Source organism: Bison bison, unplaced genomic scaffold (genome assembly GCF_000754665.1).
Source record: "Bison bison bison isolate TAMUID 2011002044 unplaced genomic scaffold, Bison_UMD1.0 scf7180017864141, whole genome shotgun sequence".
NCBI lineage: Eukaryota > Metazoa > Chordata > Mammalia > Artiodactyla > Bovidae > Bison > Bison bison.
The window spans coordinates 4,898,162-4,918,655 of NW_011494713.1; the positions used below are offsets into that span (position 1 = coordinate 4,898,162).

General features: G+C 38.9%; 1 protein-coding gene across 1 annotated transcript in view; it reads left to right on the top strand.

The window, feature by feature from the left end:
- Nucleotides 1-19,940, top strand: part of SMU1 (smu-1 suppressor of mec-8 and unc-52 homolog (C. elegans)) — a 32,678-nt gene extending 12,738 nt beyond the window's left edge. The window contains exons 5-12 of the mRNA XM_010840133.1: nucleotides 3,753-3,881; nucleotides 5,368-5,487; nucleotides 6,787-6,903; nucleotides 7,527-7,654; nucleotides 8,249-8,375; nucleotides 10,312-10,479; nucleotides 14,570-14,722; nucleotides 15,949-19,940. Coding sequence (XP_010838435.1) covers nucleotides 3,753-3,881; nucleotides 5,368-5,487; nucleotides 6,787-6,903; nucleotides 7,527-7,654; nucleotides 8,249-8,375; nucleotides 10,312-10,479; nucleotides 14,570-14,722; nucleotides 15,949-16,047 — 1,041 coding nt within the window. The 3' untranslated portion in view covers nucleotides 16,048-19,940. The remainder of the gene's footprint in view (nucleotides 1-3,752; nucleotides 3,882-5,367; nucleotides 5,488-6,786; nucleotides 6,904-7,526; nucleotides 7,655-8,248; nucleotides 8,376-10,311; nucleotides 10,480-14,569; nucleotides 14,723-15,948) is intronic.
- Nucleotides 19,941-20,494: the final 554 nt, after the last annotated feature.

Genomic DNA, 20,494 nt, shown 5'->3' on the forward strand with positions numbered 1-20,494 from the left:
TTTAAAACTGTTTTCCTCCCTATTGTGTCCCTACTTTCTTTGAGTTCCTTTTTTTCTACCTGTTTGTTTTAGTGCCAGTGTTAAAAAAAAAAACTTTCCTCAGATTTCAGAGTGAAGCACCGAAAAGCTGGGAACTGTGTGGGAAGGGATGGAAGGTGGAGTTTGAGAATTGATAAGATTGAGTGAAGCTTCTCTTGGACTGATCAACTTTTCCAGAGTATTCCTCTAGTTTCCTGCCTGGGGGTGGAGGTTAAGAGAAATCTCCCTGTTTAGCATACAAACCTGCACTTAATCCTCCTGTTTTCGTGTAGCTTTTTACTTACACTCTGCCCCTCAGCTCTGCCTTTTTCCGTAGCCCAGGATCTCAGCTTTTCCAGAAAATCGACCATGCAGCTTCTCTTGAGGCTTGGGCAAGGCAGTCGCCTGTTGCATAGGGTTGAGATCGGTTCTGGATGCTAACTGCTCTTCATTCAGATTTTATCATTGCCATATGCCCTGCCTTGTCCTTGAGGGGGTGTGTGGTGCCTTCAATTCCTAAGCTTTTTTGGAATTTGCAGGGTAGTTTGGCTTACTGCTTATGGCTTCTTCATTCCCACCTTGCGTAATTAGGTTTCATTTTTATCTGTTCTTCTTGGTTTCCAAGCTGGTCCATTCTCTTTGCGGCTTCTTAAATTTAACGTTTTTCTTCTGCTGTTACTTTTTTCATTCTCTGTGTCTTTTGGGGTTATGTACCTTTTTTATTCCTTTATTATTGTCACTTCAAGTGGGGTTTCTAGAAAGAGTGGAAATAAACTCATGTTGTCCTCCACATTTAATTGGTTAGATACGAGGAGTGAGTGAGGCTTTCATTCTGGGTGCTCTTTTAGGATTCTGGCTTCACTGACTTGGTAGAGAATATAAAAAGAAGGGCAGGTTTGTTAGGATGGAATAAGAGACTGGATGAAGCAGACCATCAGTTTGGGATGTACTAATTTTGAAGTTCCTATCAGACATACAAGTGGAGATGTCCAGTGTATGTGTTGGGATTTGTGACTCTGAACTTCAACTTTGAGGTTTTGGCTATGGCTATAGATTTGGAAATTGCAGTGGTAATTGAAGCCATATATGAAAATATGACTACCTAGGAAAAGCAGGTAGACTAAGAAGAGTAAAAATTTGAGAAGAAAGCCATAGAGAACACTTAAAGTCCATAGGATAAACAGACGGGAACAACCAGAGAGATGAAAAGGGAAACCAAGAAGAATAGGGTTAGAAAAAGCAATAGGAGTTTCAAGCAGATGAGAGGTTATTGTAGTTGAGAGCAGCCAAGAGCATGGAGAAGATTAGGGTCACAAAGGGAGTCTGGTTTTGGTCACAGGGATATCTGAGGTGCGCTTCCAGTGGAAAGATGGGGACAGAAACTATGTTATAGCAAGTTAGAAGCAAATTAACTGAGGTGTGAAGACAGCAAGTATAGGTGACTTATGAAGGTTGGTAGTTAAAAGAAGGAGATGAGGGTAATGTAGAAGGAAGAGGGCCATAGTAGCTGAAAAGCAGAGGGTAAGAGAGGGGTTTTTGTTTTTTCCTTTAAAAGATGGGAGTGATTTGAAACTGCTGTAGACTAAAGGTAAAGAGTGCAGAGAGTACCCATTGATTGGAGATAAGTCAAGTCTTCTGGTCATTACAGTAAAATATGAAAAATAAGCAAAATATGGACTTTGAAAAGAAAAAAACTGTAGAAACATTAAATATTTCAACTATAGTGGTTAAAGAATTAAATTGAAAATTTAGTAAATTTGTGAGATATAAAATATTCAGAAGTTGATTGCATTTCTGTATATCAGCACTAGCCAGTTCAGATATTCAGTGAAAACAGAGTTCTTGTTTATACAATATAAAAATTCTAGCCCTAACTTTGTGGGGAAAAAATGATTTCCTTTTTTTAAAAAAGGAGAATCCTTTCAAAGCTTCCAGGAGAAATAAATTTGAGAAGATGATAAAGCATTGATTTTCTTGGATAGGACTGACAGTTGATACCAGTTCACAATAGGTTTAGAAATGTATCACAAAGATTCTAGTATTCATCTGGAAATATAAACTTAGAGAAGTATATTCATCGAAGAAATTTTGGGAAGAAGAATGTTGAACATATTAGCCCTAGAAATAGTGAAGCGTTTAACAGAGGTTCGTAGTTTAAATCATTTTGATAGTTAGCATCCAGTGCAACAGCACAAGAAATTGACCCTATTATTTATCAGAATTCAGTAGATGGTAATGAGACTGTCACAGAATTTACGGACAGGAAGAATTATTTAGCGTATGGTATTGGGGCCCCTACTTTAGAATAGGGGAGAAATGTCAGATCAGAGTCCTCTCTCATATTTTATAATCATAATTTCAGATATATATTTTAAGAATATAGATCAAGTTAGGTAGTGATGTATCAGACCTCCTATTACAGGACTTCCTGTTATTAGGGAGTAGACACCAAGGTTAATGTCAACAAATTTCATTACTTGAGAGTTTAACTTAGATGAAACCTTTAAAAGCTGTAATAAATAAATAGGTAGATTGGGAAAAAAAATTCTTTTTGGGAAATACGAAGATACAATATCTTGATCACATTAAAAAGCTTACAAATTGATAAAAAAAAATGTGAGCCAACAGTAGATAAGTGAACAAAGAGCATGAGTAAACAGTTAACAGAAGAAGTATATGTCATTAACAAACATGTATTAATAGAAAAGGTCAGACTAATCAGAGAATTTACTAAAGTAGGGCATAATTTCCCACTCGTTAGAATTTTTAAATGACATCCAAAATTATTGAGTTTTGTTGATATAACAAAGGGAAAAGAGAATAAACACTGATCATGTCCCTGTGTTATGTAACATATATTGTTTCATCCCTTCATCAACTCTAGGAATTAGGCTTTTTTCTGGACTTTTAGTTGGCAAATTAGGGATTCAGAATAGCTTAGTTGACAAACTAGGGCCGTCTGTCTCCAAAGTCCATGGTTTTTCCATTCCCTATAATGCAGTTGTGATTGCTATTGTAGTTGTGGTTTTTTGGGAAAACATTTTGGTAGTGTGTCTAAAGAGCCTTAGCCATTTGTGTTCTTTTTTCAATTCAGTAATTTCTGTTCTAGGAATCTATTCTGGGGGGGGAGAATATCCTGATAATAGAAAAAGCCTTACATCCAAGGCTATTCATTGCAGCATTATTTAGATGAGTGCAAAAATTAGAAGCAATGTAAATGTCCATTAATATATTAAATAAGCTATGAAACATCCACTAGTAGAGAATATAATGTTAGAATAGAAAATGTTAGTTTGTTTGTTATGTCATAGCATGATATAATGATAGGTGAAAACAGGGTATAAAATTTTACGTAAGGTATAATTACAGCTATATAAATTAAACATGTTGGGGGGAAATACTAAAAGGTAACATATGCAATGCTAATTGTAGCTGTGTTTGGATGTTGGGAACTATGGGAAATTTTTGTTTTTCAAATTTTATTTATAATAGGAGTCACATCTATTAAGAAAATGGCTGTAGAAACTTGGACCCATTGGCTCTGAGAATCCCCTTCCACCTTGAGATCAACCTCTGGTCCTAGAACACACAGAATAGCCCAGGCTGTGTTGTGTTTGGATGGCCAGAGATGGTGGGTCTGGATAACTCATACTTCCTGTGAACCTCACCCTTTCAGGCTTTGAGTAATCAGGACTAGGTTTTAAAAGCACCCAAGTGGATTTCTTTTCTCATAGGCATTGAAGTGGCAGCAGCACCAAGGATTGCTTCCTCCTGGCATGACCATAGATTTGTTCAGAGGCAAAGCAGCTGTCAAAGATGTAGAAGAAGAAAAGTTTCCTACACAGCTGAGCAGGCATATTAAGGTAGGATCCTTCGACCGCCTAGTTGGTAATCACTTGTTGGGAACTCAGTGTATGCTTGCTCAGCCTGGCCCTGTGCCAGTAGCTTGGGTTGGGGAGTGGAAGTCATTCTTCAGCTCTGACAACATTCATGGTTACTGCTAGTGACCACTGAGGTCCCCCTGTGGCCTGGCAGTGGCACACCTCAGCTGCATTACCAAGTGGACATTCATTGGATGTTGACCCATCATCTGCCCTTGGACTTTCTCCCAGGAATCCTGCATTTGGAAAAATGCTTTAGCTCTCAGGTTAAGCCTGGGACTAAAAACCATGAACTCTGTTACGTAATTTTCCTGTTCAACATTTGTGTTTTTGCCTGCTATATGTTTGGCAAAGGACCAGGCCTGGATTGGAAAGTGGGCTTCAGTGGTGTTTGAGGAAAATAATTTTATCATCTTAATGGCTGGGACTTGGGGTTTTTTTGCGTTTTTTTTTTTTTTTTTTCTTTCTGTGACTTTTCTAGTAAAAAGCATAATGAAGTAATTGTTGCAGTTCCCAGAATTATAACTGTATTTACTACTTCGCCATCTCCTTTTTATTCCTTTTTATTACAGTTTCTTTTTGGATTTGTGCTCTGATTGAGTTTATAGATTTAAAAGTATTTCATAACATCTTTGGCTTAGTATTTTGAATTTGTCTTTTCTGGATTATATGTTATGACTTGCATATAAAGATAGTTTTGAGCAGCACTTTTATTTACCTTGGCAAAACCCTGCGACAAATAGAAATCCATTAAATTATGCTGCTGGACGAAGATTTTCTGTTTTAAACACTTCCTTTTGGGGCATTTAAAATGAGACTCATAATAGAGCTTTTCTCTGTTCTCATCTGTCTAATGTACTGTAGTTTCCATCTGTTAATGGCAAAATCAATGCTGATAAATGCTCCAGATACATTTCCCAAGCATTTCTATCGGCTCTAATTAGTTCTCTTAGAGTTAGTCACACGTTATCGCTTGTTTAGATGAAGGTCATGAAAAGAAACAGTGATAAAAAATTTGTTTAAAAAATAGTGTAGAAAAACAACCATTTATTTTGAAAAAATGAATTTTTCCCCCAGATTAAAAAAAAAATAGGAACATATGGCATACTAAGTGTGAAAATCATGTTAACAGTGACTGATTCTGGTAAAAACTTACTGTTTGAGTTAACAGGATTATTTGTTTTAAGTCCCTTGCTAAAATAGTTTTTTTTTGTTTTTCTTTGGAAATACCAATGTCATTAAAAAAAAAAATCAAATTAGTTTCAGTGGTGAACCTCAGTGTTAAACTGGTTGGAGAGAATATATCAAGCATTTCTTTGTGTCTGGGTACAGAAACACCCTTCCAAACTCCATAATATAGGCTGGCTATGACTCTGTGCTAGGGCCGAGCTCTCAAAAGATTAAAATGGGAACTGTTTTAAGTTCACTAGATAAAAATGCATCTGTTTCATTGTTTCATTTGAAACAGTTTGGTCAGAAATCACATGTGGAGTGTGCTCGATTTTCTCCAGATGGTCAATATCTGGTTACTGGGTCTGTTGACGGATTCATTGAAGTATGGAACTTTACGACTGGAAAAATCAGAAAGGTAAATATTTTAAATATATTAATTTTTCTAGTAGGAGAATTATCTGTTATTGTTTTTAAGTTATCTGTTATAGTTACAATTTAAATTTACTTTTTGAATGGGTAAGATGTACATCTGATAAAACATTTTCTAAAACAGAACAGTTATTCAGTAAAGGCTCTTGTTCCCCACTTTTGTCCCTCAGCCAGTCAGTTCCCTTCTTTGGTGCACCCAGAGTTACCACTTTCTTGTGTAATCTTTATGGAATATTCTATGTGTATATGTAAGCAGTTGCTTATTGTTTGTAGTCTAACCTTTTAGTAGTACTAATTGCATTCCTCTCATCATGAATGAAGTGGAATATCTTTATATGTGAAAAGCCACCAGTATTTCCTAGTCTGTGAAGTCTGTTCATATCCTTTGCCCATTTCTCTTTTGGACTACTTCTTACTGATTTGTAAGAGCTCTTTGTAGTTTGAGGAAATCAACTTTGGTAATATGCATTGCAAATATTTTTCAGCTTTGACTTTTGTCTTTTGACTTAATGTATGGTTTTGCTTTATACAGGTAACAGTTTTTTGTATCATCATATTTTATCCATCTTTTTTCCCATGATTTATTCAAATACTTCTGTGTTTCTTTTTGTGTTTAATTTTTGATCCATCTGGCATTTGATTAGGGTGATAAAATTGGCATAGATCCAGCTTAACTTTCCCAAATAGCTACTTAGTGACTAACCACTGATTTAAAATGTAATCTTTATGATAGAGTACGAAATTCCACTCCATGTGTAGTGGATTTATGAGTGGTTTTCACTTTCTACATTGTATAATTCTTTACAGTTTGCCTTTTTTTTTTTAAACCATGAAACAGCCTCACTTTATAATTAGAAAAAATAAAGATATTTCATTATGAACAGTAATGGATGATAAAAGAAAAATATCAAATACAATAATCAATACATGATTTTAGAAAGGTAGGTGACTACAGAAAAATGTTTCTCATGTCATACCGTTAAATAAATTCAGATTTATTAAAGATGTACAATATGAAACTGTAGGGGAATTTTGCTGAGAAAGGATTAGTAAGCAAAAGATGTAAGCTGTTACATTTGTATTTTTTATAATACTTATTTGAATTGTGTAAAAAAGGTACTCCCAGTGTTATCAGTTGTTCATCAGGATAATGTGCATGACACTGCTATTTGCTTTGGAGATTTAATCAGCAGTCTACCATCCTGCTTCCAGTAAGTTTGTAGAGACCTGGGATAACTGGTGTTTTTGTGATATTTTGATAATTGCTTATCATTGTTTCCTTTAGGATCTTAAGTACCAGGCACAGGATAACTTTATGATGATGGATGATGCTGTTCTCTGTATGTGCTTCAGCAGAGATACAGAAATGTTAGCAACTGGTGCCCAAGATGGGAAAATCAAGGTATGAATTAGAGGCATGAACTCTTATATGTAGACATTTTGAGAGTTCTGTGACAAGTTAGTCCCTAATAGGGTTTTTTTTACCTACTCTTTATTGAGCATCAACTTTATGCTAGTCACTTTAGTTTTTCTTATTTAATCCCAATAATAACTCTGCTTACAGAGGCCCAGTAATTTAAAGTCACACAGTTGGTAATAGATTTGGGACTTCAGATCTGCTCGTGCCCTTTCTGCTGTGCCACCATAGCTTACCTTATTTGGTGTGTTTTGCTTTGGGGTGGTGGTCTGCAAATGCTTAGCAGTGATCAGCTGTGGCTTGTATTTAATTGCTGGTCAAATACCCTGGGCTAGATAAAATACAGAAATGGTCTCTGCTAAGTGAACTTAGAGTCTAAATTTTTGCTTTAATAATTTAAAAGGAAAGAGGTTTAAGTTTCAGAGGATTCAAGTTGTCATTGTACTTTGAGAACCTGACATATCATATTCAGCCATTGGCATGCATTGTTAATGCTGTTTTTAGTACCTTAGTGAGCCCTGTATTTTGTCTGGCTCTGCAGGGTAGGAGTGGGACATGGGACACTGTATTTATAAGTTTTTACTATTCTTCTTTTTAAAAAAATAAAGGTATGGAAGATTCAGAGTGGACAGTGTTTAAGGAGATTTGAAAGGGCACACAGCAAAGGTGTCACCTGTCTAAGCTTCTCTAAGGATAGCAGTCAGATCCTTAGTGCCTCTTTTGACCAGACAATTAGGTAAGTAAGAATCTCCAAATTGCCCTCACTTTTGTTTGATATGATGAAATTTCAGAGGGAGGTAGTAGTTAGTGATTTCTGTGTTTTCACCAGGATTCCTTTATATGGACAGTGAGGGAATAAATGAGTAATAAATACATGTGAGACCTTATTTCCCCAAAATACAGCTGACACAGTGCTATTGTGTCGTCCATTTGGGTCTCTACCCAGAAGAGAGATCAGAAGGGGATTTTAGCACCGCTTCATGTTTCTCAAAGTGTGGTCTATGGACCCACCTGCATCAGAGTCACCTTAGAGAGCATGTGACAAATACAGATTCCTGGGACCCAGCAGAGACCTAGAAGTCTGTCACTGAACAGAAGCTTGTGGTATCAATAGCATATTTTTTTCCAGTCTCTCTGCAAAGCTTTGTTTTTGTTTTTGTTTGATTGTTAGACATAAGGAAAATACTACTCCATACATAATTGTGTAGTCCCTGTTCTTAATATTTTAACATGAGCTTCTGTAATTCATCTAAAATGCTTTCAACACTTGGTTCCAACCACAGTATATAGGATATTAATTGCTCTTTTCATTTGCTTTTATTTGTGATAGAATTCATGGTTTAAAATCTGGAAAAACCCTGAAGGAATTCCGTGGCCATTCCTCCTTTGTTAATGAAGCCACCTTTACACAGGATGGACATTATATTATTAGTGCATCCTCTGATGGCACTGTAAAGGTTAAGTATTTGCTACTGATGTTATTTGGGGTGTCTATTCCATTTTTTCTATTTTGCCCTTTGAGGAGTTTTCAGTGGTGATAAGGTGAAAGTTATGGTGGCTAAACCTCTTTACACTGTATTTTAGCCATAATTGAGATCTGTGACAATAATCATAGTCTGCGGGTAATTCCTGTTGGCCTAGGACCTCAAATCTCAAACCTACAGGCTATATGATACGTAGGAAAAGGTGTAGAGTTCTAAACTTAAGTCAACTCCTGTTTACAGGACTTTGTGACTTTGCCACAAAGTCAAATGGCCTTGCCTGCAACAGTCAAATTCACGAAGGGCTCAGTGGCAGAATAAATAGGTCTCTTTTATTGCACAGCTTCACCCCACACCCAGCCCCCCACGTTAGGACCTTTCTGATAGCATTAATGAGGAATAAGATGGGTGTAGAGTAGAACTAAGTCCTCTTAGTTACTTGCTATCTTCATCTCTCAGCTGAAAGTAATAGATCTTCAGTTTTAAGAGATTTAGTTATTTCAAGAGAGGGCATCATTTCCTAGAAAAGATGGGCAATCCAAATTGAAAATTGCTAGAGATCTTTGAGACACTCCATTTACATTGTACATCTGCTTTTGAATTGCCTTTTGTAAGTGAATGTTCTCTGGCAGAAGACCTAAACATCCTAACACAGATTCCTAACAGTCAGACCCCTTTCTGTGATGGCTTGGGAATTGAACCAGAAATTTGAAGGTAGGAGATGTACCCTTCCTCAGGATGGAACAGAAATACAGAGTTCTTGGTGCTTTAGTCATGGGGTTTGCCCTCTCTGTGCTGTGAATATGGGCCTTACAGCCTATAGGACTGTGAGGTGGCTTGTACAGGTCTCTTTGTTTTGTAGTCTTTACCTTTAGTTTTTTGCAGTAGGTGGGGTAAAATATCTCACTGACTTTTTGGACAGAAAACTCTAGAAGTCCCTTGATCACCGAAATGTTCATTTCTCCCCTAGGTCGCTGGGCTTTAGAGAGGCAATTGGGGGAGATGATAACAGTATTTATTAAGGAAATAAATATTGAGACAACTAGTGGGGCAGCTATTTCCTCCTTTTTCTAGGTATTTATTCAACATCCATTTTGTGCTAGGCTTCATTGAAGGCACAGGAGAAACACAGCATAGTCATGCCTTTGAGGTTTTTATATCATCACTACTCATGATGTGAGTAGTGTCCAGACACAGGCAACAGTTGGTTCATCCCTTCTCTAAGCATGTCTCAGATTTCAGTAACTATGATGTCTGATTATCTGCGTCAGTTCATAATAGTTCAGAAGGGCAAGGTAAAAAGCATTAGGGTGGAGAACTATTAGAAGAGGTATTGGACTGGGAGAGGTCATACAGGTGGCCAAGAGTAGCCTCCGCTTCATGGATCCTCGCTTGTGGCTGTTGACATTGTGACTTCTTTGGAGTGGTTCTCAGTACAAACTGAATCATTTGTGGAGCTTTTAAAAAAATAAAGCTACATACATCCCACCCTAGACCCACCAAATTTGAATCTCAGCATCCTGAGTATACAAATCTAAAAAACCCTCATTTCATTTTGATGTCCAGAGACCGGGTAGCTTTCTGGTTGTTTATGACAGTAGCATTGTTGACACATAGCTAATTTCAAAGTTAGGAAGCTTGTTAGCCAAGGGAAATTTTGTAGGAAAAGAGCATAAATTTTAAGAGTTTTATTATTTAGCTTTCTAATTTTTTGTTATTTTTATCAGTTAATCAGCAAGTAGAGGAGTTCTTTTGTATATGGCAATGCTACGTATTTGGACTGTAAGCAGCTTTTTTTTTTTTTTTTAGTCCTTTTTTTTCTTTTAAAGTAACTTAATTTTCAACCCCCAGACTTTAGAAATTGCTGCACTTCCCCCCCTAAATGTTTATGCCTTATGTTTCGGTGTTGTAGATCTGGAACATGAAGACCACAGAATGTTCAAATACCTTTAAATCCTTGGGCAGCACTGCTGGGACAGACATCACTGTCAACAGTGTGATCCTGCTTCCTAAAAACCCAGAGCACTTTGTGGTTTGCAACAGATCCAACACAGTGGTCATCATGAACATGCAGGGACAGGTGAGTGCTCAGACTGTGCCTTTCCTTGGGCCCTGTGGGCAGTTCCCTAGTCAGAGACACTTGGTCCTACACTTTCAGTGAAGTATCAGCTATCAGTTCACCACTCAGAAAACCAGATACACTGTTTTTTAGACACTTATTTAAATTTTAAATTCTACTGTCTACAAAGCATCTTTCTGGCATCTCAAAAGTTAGCTCCTTTCCCTGGAATGTTTGTATACTATGGTCTTTCTTTTGCATCCTTTGGATAAATTAAATTCTCTCTTTTTTTTTAGTTTGTTTTTTTGGCTGCTCTGGGTCTTCGTTGCTGCATGTAGGCTTTTTCTAGTTGTGGCGAGCAGGGGCTACTCTCCAGTTGAAGTGCATAGGATTCTCATTGTGGTGGCTTCTTGCTGTGGAGCGCAGGCTCGAGCAGCCGAGCTTTAGTTGTTGCCGCTCACAGGCTATGCAGCAAGGTCTCAGTAGTTGTGGCACACAGGCGTAGTTGCCCCTTGGCATGTGGGATTGAACCTGTGTCCCCTGCAGGTGGCAGGGGATTCTTAACCACTGGATCACCAGGGAAGTCCCCTGGTTTGTCTTTAAACCTTCTTCAGAACCTCACTGAAGATTTTAAGGTATAACAGTCCCTCTGTGAGGGAAGGAGACATAGTACGTGGATTAAGAGTTTGGGATATCTGTTAGCTACCACATGATCTAAGGTGGAACTCCAGTAGAAGAGCAACAGTGTCTTCATGATGTGTGTTCGTAATCAGAACACCTGCTGGTTCCCAAAGAACCTCACTTTTGTAGCCCCAGGGACATGAGGAGTATCAAAGTTGAGGTCTCAAGCCCTTGGATGTGTTGTGATGCTACTGAAATGTTGACCTGGGCACTTGGGGATCTTGCTGAGCATGGAGAAGACCCAGGGGCTGGTGTATGGAACTGTTTTTCCATTGCTTAAGTCCCTATAAAAGATAAATCGGTGGTGACGAACCCATGGTTGAGATGGCTGATCCTCAGTACTGCTGGGACACTGCATAATAGCCACAGCTGCCCACTTCTTAGTTTTCTGCTTGACCTTTTGTGTGTGTGTGTGTGTGTGTGTGTGTAGCAGAGTTTTATTAAGTATAAAGAAGACAGAGAAAGCTTCTGACATAGACATCAGAAGGGGGATGGAGAGTGTAGTCTTATCAAGACCTTATATACTTTTATCAGACCCACTCCCCACAACATACATCTTAAGATAACAAGATTAGTCAGAAGGTTCTTGTTAAGGAGATACATTGTTCTTATATAATCATTAGTACAGAGCTTAAGGAAAAACATAACCCTTGAGCCATTAGCTCTGGGATTAAAAAAAAAAAAAACGTTTTATGGGACTAAGATGAAGGAATGTAGGAAAAAAAAAAAAAGTTTGTCCTTTTCTCCTCCTTGAGAGCCCTGGACCCCTTCCTTCCTTGAGGGCCCCAGACTCCTTATCAGTCTACCTAAGAATTAGTTTTGTCATTCACCCCTTTTTCTTTTAGGAGAATTATGTTGCCAAGGGAAAAAGGTGGCATTTTCATTCCATAACTACTTCCTGCTGGGATGGGGGTATTGCCCCTAAATTGTTGAGGCAACATATTCTCCTAACCCGCATATTGAGGGTTTCTAATCCGGGGACCCAAAGTTGGAGGAGGTTGTAAAAGCTGTATCGGCATGAACAATCATTTGTAACCTAAAAGCTTTTAGATGGCTAGAAACAAACCCCATTATACAGTTACAAAACTGATGTAAGGCGAAATAGTCATTAAACCAAGTTAAAACGTAATCACAATTAAAAGTCACATTATTTCCATAGTTAAGGTACAGTGAGTTATACCAATCCATTTTAGGATTGTTAGATGTCTTCAGATTAAGAAGAAGAGGTGCCACATATGATTGTTGTTGGTGAAGAGGTGAAGAAAGTCCTTTTCTTGAATTGGAAAAACCCACCATGTGAAGTCTTCCAGTGATGAAGAAGGGAGCATTTTGCAGACCTAGCAATTAGACCAATTTTGGAGACGATCAGGGGTCACCTGCCAGGGTTCTTGTAATATCTGTTGAAAGATTGAAAGCTGAGTCACATAGTAAATTCTAAGGCTTCAGGATCTATGACAATATTGGTGCACAAAAATGGTCTGCCATAGACACAGTCCCTTCTAGGGGCAGTGCGAGCCCTCGTTAAAGCTATGGGTAAAACTTTAAACCAGTTGTCTTGTGTTTCCTGAGTTAGCTTATGCAGACTCTTAATAGTGTCATTTTCTTCCTTTTCAAAGGAAGTAGCCCTGTACTTTCAATCTGGGATTCCTGACTTAGGTTCTTAGAAACCTCATGCTCACCAGCAGCGCTTCAATCCATAGAGTTTGGAGGCACAGCTATGACAAGGACTCGCTTTTAGGACTCTGGCCCCATATGGAAGCAGCCAAGAGAGATGCTGCTGAAGCTAGAGTTCCACCTCATTCCCGACTGCACTCCTAGCAAGTCTGGGTTCTCATGACTATTCCAAGCTTGGGGTCTGAGTAAAAGTACACAGCAACAACATGGATCACAAGTCCCTTGAAAGTCTATGATCCAACAGTTTAGGTTAGTGGTTCTAATTCCCCAGGCAGTTACGGAATGGTCAAAGACCAGGAAAAGGTGACTGAGAAAGGGAAGTTTGGTCCACATGCTTCGCCCATTTCTGGCCGCTCCTCTCGCAGGGACATTGGGTGCCTTTTGGCATTGGCAAGTCGGTATAAACCCCTGCCTGACAAAGCTCCCAATTTGGGGGCAGCCTTCAGTCATTTTGAGGCACCTTGAAACTGCAGAGTAAGGCTCTGCTTTGTACACTTGCTTCATACTTAATTCTGTACGTCTCAGGCTCTCAGTCAGTCACACACACAGGCACATCGTAGAGTTAGTAAAGTAAAAGTATACTAAAAGAAGAGGCAAGCTAGAGCTCTGAATGTCCTTACTTGTTTTGAAGATCCCAGACAAGCCCCCAAGATGATAGCTTGTGGTGAATGATTCGAATTCGTGATCTCCGAAGAAGATTTAGCTTCGGGACTGGGGACCAGGCTTGATCACTCAAGAACTTTTGTGTAGCAGAGTTTTATTAAAAGTATAAAAAGGAGAGAGAAAGCTTCTGACATAGACATCAGAAGAGGGATAGAGGGTGCCCTCTGCTTGACTTAATTAAAAAGTTAAAAAAAATTTTTTTTTGATTCATAAAGTTACAAAAACAGGGCAGAGAGTTCCTATACACCCTTCCCCTGCATCTGTCAATGATAACATCTTACATAGCCATTGTATAATTATCAAAACCAGGACATTGACATCAAAACCAGGTACAAGACTATTAAATATGAGCCTTATTTAGATTGTCTTTACATGCATTCATCTTGAGGTGGGACATGAACAGCTCTGTGAAATTTCATCTTGTTTTATGTAACCACCACAGTTAAGGTATAGAACTGTTTCACCACCCTCGAAGAAACTCCCTTGTGCTGTACTTTTTATAGTTAAATCCTCTCCTCACAACCCTAGCCCCTGGCAGCCACTGATCTGTTTGACACTATTCTTTCGAGTATAGTAAATAAGAGTCACACAGTATGTAACCTTTAAACCTTTTGAGATTGGTTTCTCTCCACTTGATTTGTGATGATTTAAGTGGTATGTAAAATAGATCAAGCAAGGTCTTAAAGAGATAGAGTTCCATTATGAATGGGAAGGGCATCTCATTCTGTTAGAAAGAGGAAACTAGGGGGCATGGGTCACAGAGCATTGAGAACCAGTAGCATGATTTAGGAAATTGTGTATGGTAATGAATTTGCTTCAGGATAAAATGACTCAATAGATTAAAGAGTAGGATTGGTGACCTGGGACATGGAAATTGTAAATTTCTATCTGCCACTGACTTACAATAGCTTATCTTTTGTATATTTCCCAGTCAAGAGGATTTAGCACAAGGTGAATGGAATTGGTAATCTAATTATAAATGACAGTAAACCAGAGTACAAAATAACATAAAGATGTCCGTTTCCCCTGCTGCAGTGGAACTACTGCTAATCCAGATGTTTTATCTTTACCTTGGACTGTGTTGTACTCTTAGATTGTCAGAAGCTTCAGCTCTGGTAAGAGAGAAGGTGGTGACTTTGTTTGCTGTGCCCTCTCTCCCCGTGGCGAATGGATATACTGTGTAGGGGAGGACTTTGTGCTTTACTGCTTCAGCACAGTCACTGGCAAACTGGAGAGAACTTTGACAGTGAGTATTACTGACTTAAGGCCATCTACAGAAATTGTTAATGCTTACATCTTTCTGAACTCAGAAGTAAACCTTTTTCAGACTGCTGTCCTTGTGAATCTTGATATAAAAATATGTAAAAGTGTCATCAAGTAAAATAAAGGGTCCATAAGTAATTGTATGGAATTACCTCCTGTATCTGGAAAAGTCATCTTTCAGTGAGCCCTCAGCTTCTAGTGGATAGGATGAGTGTACATAAAGCAAAGGAGGAGGAAAAGGAATGTGCCTGTCTAGCCAGAGTAGTTAAACCTCCTCAGGGTAGTTGGAGTGACAGATACAGCTAGTCTGCATGTGTTTTCAAAGGCTAGTTACTTGTATATTACCCTATCAAATTGGTTTTTTAAGCGTTTAGTAACAAGGAATAATTAATGCAGCTGCTGTAACAATCTTCAAATTTCAGTGGCCTAACACAATGAATATTATGTCACAATGTGATATAAATTGCATCCTCCTCCTCCCTCTTTTAGCTGTGCCATTTGGGAAATGTGGCCTCTAAAGTCTTAGGAGAAAAGATAATTGAAGGGGTTATACTGGATGTTTTAAAGACTCACATCTGGAAGTGGTTTATATTATTTTGTCCATCGTTCTTTTTTGATTAGAATTAGTGCTGCCAGCAGCCCAAATGCAAAGGAGGAGTGGACAGGGAAAATGCAGTCTACAGTTGGGAAGAAGAGATGGTGTGAATGTATAAAAAAATCATAAACATACCTGTTAGAGAATAATCTCCTCTCAAACTATTCTTGAGTGAACTTTTGGTACACCAGCCTTGTGAAGCCTCCTCCAGTAGAAAGCAAAGATGTGAACAAAACAGAATGAGGTGGCAAGTGTCCTCTAGCTGAGGAAAATACTGAGTTCACTGAGTTGAAGGAATTGTTCAGTCTCAGCCACTGTCTTGGCCTAATATTTGCAAAATGGATGATGACTGGGACCAGCTATAGCACCAAAAGTGGTTTGGCATAAAGTATAATTCACACATTATGAAGAACAGTACAGAAAATGTGATCAGCCATCTGATAGCCTCATTCGAGTTTCTGGTTTGTATGTTAACCCTCTTTGAGGTTCCCTTAGGTTTGATTCCTTTGGTGAGAAGTAGAAGCTTCTCTTCTTACCCGCCACTCAGCTCTGGTAGCTTCTTCAGTGATTTGTTAGTGACCTCTGTACCCTGATTCTGTGCTTCCCTATTCCAGGTTCACGAGAAGGATGTGATTGGTATTGCACATCACCCTCATCAGAACCTGATTGCTACTTACAGTGAAGATGGACTGCTAAAGCTCTGGAAACCCTAATTCAGCTTCTCTTTTTAAACTAACTTGAGAGCACGTACTTAAAATGAAGATATTACTCATGTGTTGCTTTTTTTTAAGGCCAGCTTTTCTAAGCAAATCATCTGAATTAGGCACAAGAATAATTTTGTGAAAATTCATGTTTAAGTAGCGGTTACCACTTTTTATATATTTTCAAGGTATTCACTGGGGCAGTCAATGCTGTCAATCATCTTTTACCTGAAGAGCAAAATACTGGTATTCCTAGGGAGAAACTGTACTCCTTTGATTATTTGAAATGCTTTGATTGAAATGGGCTTCCTGCAGTAAAACTTGTAAATTAGGAACTATCCTAAATTCATTAGCTGTTTACTATCCCACCTTTTTTTTTTTTTTTTTAAAGATGTTAATAAACTTTACACCTTTCTGGAGGCTTTGTTTTTAAATGTAAATAAATGCCTATCTAGTTAAGGCATTTACTTAGAATCAGATGAAGAGTGCAGGACACTACATTATCATCCCTGAAGTCAGTTTCCCATAGGATCTCATTTCACTGCCCTCCCCCGGGGCGTTCATTTTTTCTTAATTGCAGGATCCACTATGAGAATTCAGTTTTGGCATATCTCCTTTGTATGCAGAGGAAGGTTTTTGCATTGAAAATGTGCTGTTCAAGAAAAAATAATTAGAAGAGATTTAGGAAACAAACTCTCAGCAGTATTTTGCATATGGGTCTTTTCTGTTTCAACCAATATATGTGGAATGCCTGTTGATGTGTTAAGATACTGTGGGTACCATTTCAAGAAAGTGAGCTTATTTATGGAGGCCTTTTATGCCCCATTTCCCCAGTTATTAGGTACAGGTGAATGAGAATTTTGCAGTCTTAAAACCCTTTGTCACTTGAAATACAGTCTGATCTGTATTAAAGATGAGCAATGCCTAGCATGTAAAAATGCTTAATGCTGGCCGAATAATTCTTTAACAGCACTATGAAATCATCTTTCCCAGTTACACTCCCCAAATTTGGTCTTTTTGCCACAAAACCTTAACTTTCTCACAGAATGTCATTTGTGTCATTTTGAGAGTTGAACGATAGCTACATGACTGTAGCCTGCCATTCCTCTCAGTGAAGAGCAGCTTTCATTTAAGTAAAAGAAGTTTAAGGTGGAAAGAAAAGAGCTCATGCAAAAATTCCTTACAAAAATCAAGAAACCAGTTTGATTTAGCCCACAACCTCATGAACTGGCAGTTCAGAGGCTTTCTTTGTGCCAAGGCTCATGGAGAACAAGAATCTATCAGCATGGGTGCACTTAGTTCTACGAATTTTTAGCAAACATCTCTTCTGTTCTTGCATCTAATGCTCAGGATGGTTAGACCAATTTCTGTCACAGGATAGGGGAAAAGAAGTTAACAGGATTAGTGGTTGATAAGAGGAAATCTGGAGTTTTGATGACTGGGAAGCATTATGCAGATCTAAAGGGTTAGGAAAAGGTTTTCTGGAGTTGACTGTGAAAAGGACCATCAAGAGCTCAAGGTAAAGGGCTTTGGTGATCTTAGGGGGAGCCTTTCCAGGCCCTGCAGTGTGCTACAGGTACAAGGCATGTGCTGCACAAATGGTAAGGTCCGGGGAGACAGGCAGAGAGGAGAGGACTAGTCTACAGGCCTTAAAGTATATTTTCTTAAGGGAGTTAATGCTCATAACTGGGGAGGAAAAATCTGCCTTTCCCAAGTTTTTTCTTCCAGTCCCTTGTTCCTGGTCATCTCCTGCAGTAGAGAAGGCAGGGGGAGCCCTGGGGAGAGGCAGAAGTGGTGGAGAGCTTGGGTCGGGCATGACTGAGCAGTGTGGGAACCAGGAAGGGCTCCTGGACCCTTGCTTGCACCCTACCCCAACCCGGGTTCCTAGAGAGCCACTACAGCCCATGTATTTGACACTCCTCTCTAGCACTGGAAACTCAAAATGCACGTGTGCTTGCTCAGTTGTGCCCAACTTTTAGGGACCCCATGAACCGGGGCCCTAAAGGCTCCATGGCATTTTCCAGGCAAGAATATTGGAGCATGTTGCAATTTCCTGTTCCTGAGGATCTTCCTGTCCCAGGGATTGAACCTCCATCACTTGGGTCTCCTGCATTGGTTGGCAGATTCCTCATCACTGCACTACCTGGGAAGCTAGAATTCAAAATATATGGCATTCAAGTTAAGCCCTGCCCCCCAAAACTCCATGAGTTGTTCCATCTCCCACTCAGTTGTTGCATTAATGACTCTGGAAAACATTTAATGACCTAGTACTTCACAGCAGTTATTTTTTTCTGAGTCTTAGGTATAGTTAGGTCTAATTCAGTGTTGTGTTAACCAGTTATTTTTCAGCTTGTATTTCTACCACTAACAGTATTTACTGAGTCCTTCCTATGTGAACAGTGTTGTTTCTCAGAACTGCTTTATGAGCTCCAGCCTATTGAGTCCCATGATACAAGTGAAGAAACAGGTTGACCGTGGTTTTATACTTACTCCTAGGGCTCACACACTTTAAAAAGTGTCATTTTCTTCCATCTTATGGTTTGGATAGAGGCAAAGAGTCCATGGGTGTTTCTCCACATTTGGTTAAGACTTATCTAAACTGAACACAGGCGGTGAGAGGAGTAGAAAGAGACCAAGTACAGCAGTGGGGTTTAGCAAGCACGTACAAACTTGAGAACCAGTAAGTAGACCAGGGGTCCTTTTCATCATCATCAAGGTATTTCAATCCTTGTTCTGTTGGTCTTTGAAGGTGGCTGAGATAATCAAGTGAAGTGATACTGCTGCTCAAGCATTTTTTACTCACTGTGCCTTTAGAACCTATGCTTCCTATTCCCACATTATTTCAAAACAGGAAACTACCAGTATGTCAAAGACGGGAAGCTCCCTTAGTCTGGAACAGACTTGGTGTAGCAAGGGCTGCCATTCTTTGACCCTCCACACAGCAATTCTACCAATGGTATTACTGTTCTGGTGATTTAATATAACTATATCCCCATGGTGGTGGTGTACGGCCTTGGCTGTATATATGACCATCCTGGTTGCTGAGGCTACACACAGCTCAACTACACCAAAATACCTGAGACACATCATGTTTTGGCCAAGGTTGGGAGCCAGTATTATACACACAAAAAAATCTGATGCTAATTTCACAAGATTTGTCACCACGTTCTAAGACCCTCATGGGACATAAAATTAGCTTTTTATTCCCTGCAAGTATGAATGGACAGGGGGAGCATCATTAAGGAGGCATTAGGGCTAGGTCCAGGGAGCTACACTTCTGTGAATGCACTATTTCTTTGTTGACCTTGGCTAGAGTTAAAAAAGAACTAACTTTTGGTGTTTTGTTTTTACAGATTACAAACCTGTCAGTTTCTGCCTCTCTAGGTTACTACTAGTTTCTTCTAGTGATGTCTAAAGATATTTTACTGTGGTCAAACAAAAGTAAAAGCTTACTCAACCGTTTTTGAGTATATATATCTCAGTAGCACTAACCTTATTAACTGTTGTGCAACCATTATTGTTTTTAAACTAAGTTTCCATTCCTCCCAGCCCTTGGTAATCTGTGTGCTATGAATTTGCCTAGGTAGTTCATATAAATATGTAAGGCCTTTCTGTTACAAATACATGTATGACACATTTTATTCATTCACCTGTTAAAACACCAGCATACGGGTCTTTTCCAGTGAGTCGGTTCTTTGCATCAGGTGGCCCAAGTATTGGAGCTTCAGCATCAGTACCTCTAACAATGTTCAGGACTGATGCTGAAGCACCAGCAAGGTACAGGGTTCTCATTTCTTCATATTCTCACTTGTTTCCATTTTGGATTACTAGCTACAAAGTGGTATATCTCACCGAATTATCATGTTATTTCCCTCATGACTAATAAATATTAAAGCCTCATGTAAGGATTTTTGTAATTTTTACAATGTATTTATAAGAGGTTTATCGCAGAGTTTTTTAGACCAATATTTTCCTTTCTGAACACTTGCCTGGCCAGATTAAAAAGAGATAATGCAAGAATGATAGGATGGGGAGAAGCTATCAATTAAGACTGTCAGTATGAGAAGAAACCTGAATGTTTGGGGAATATGCACTTCACCCCAAGTTTTAAGTCTCCTCTTTTTAACTCGTGTTGTAAGGGGAAGTTAGGTTGTGGAGTACATGTCCATGTTAGAACTGTTTAAGGCTCCTGATTACGAGAGAGAATCAGTAGAACAAGCGAAAACCCACATTCCACTTCAGTGTGCAAAAATTCTTAAGCCCCCCATCCCATTTGTTGCTCATTACTCATCCCTCCACTTTCACTCTGCACCCTTATTTAGTATTAAACGTCAGAACTATGGTTAAGTAGTACTTTTCTGGTGTTACTCACTTTAGTTAAATGAAACTAGTAATCTTAACTAGTGAAAAGCCAATGCTTTAACCTGGGGAAAAAAAACCTGTGGTGACACACTGGACA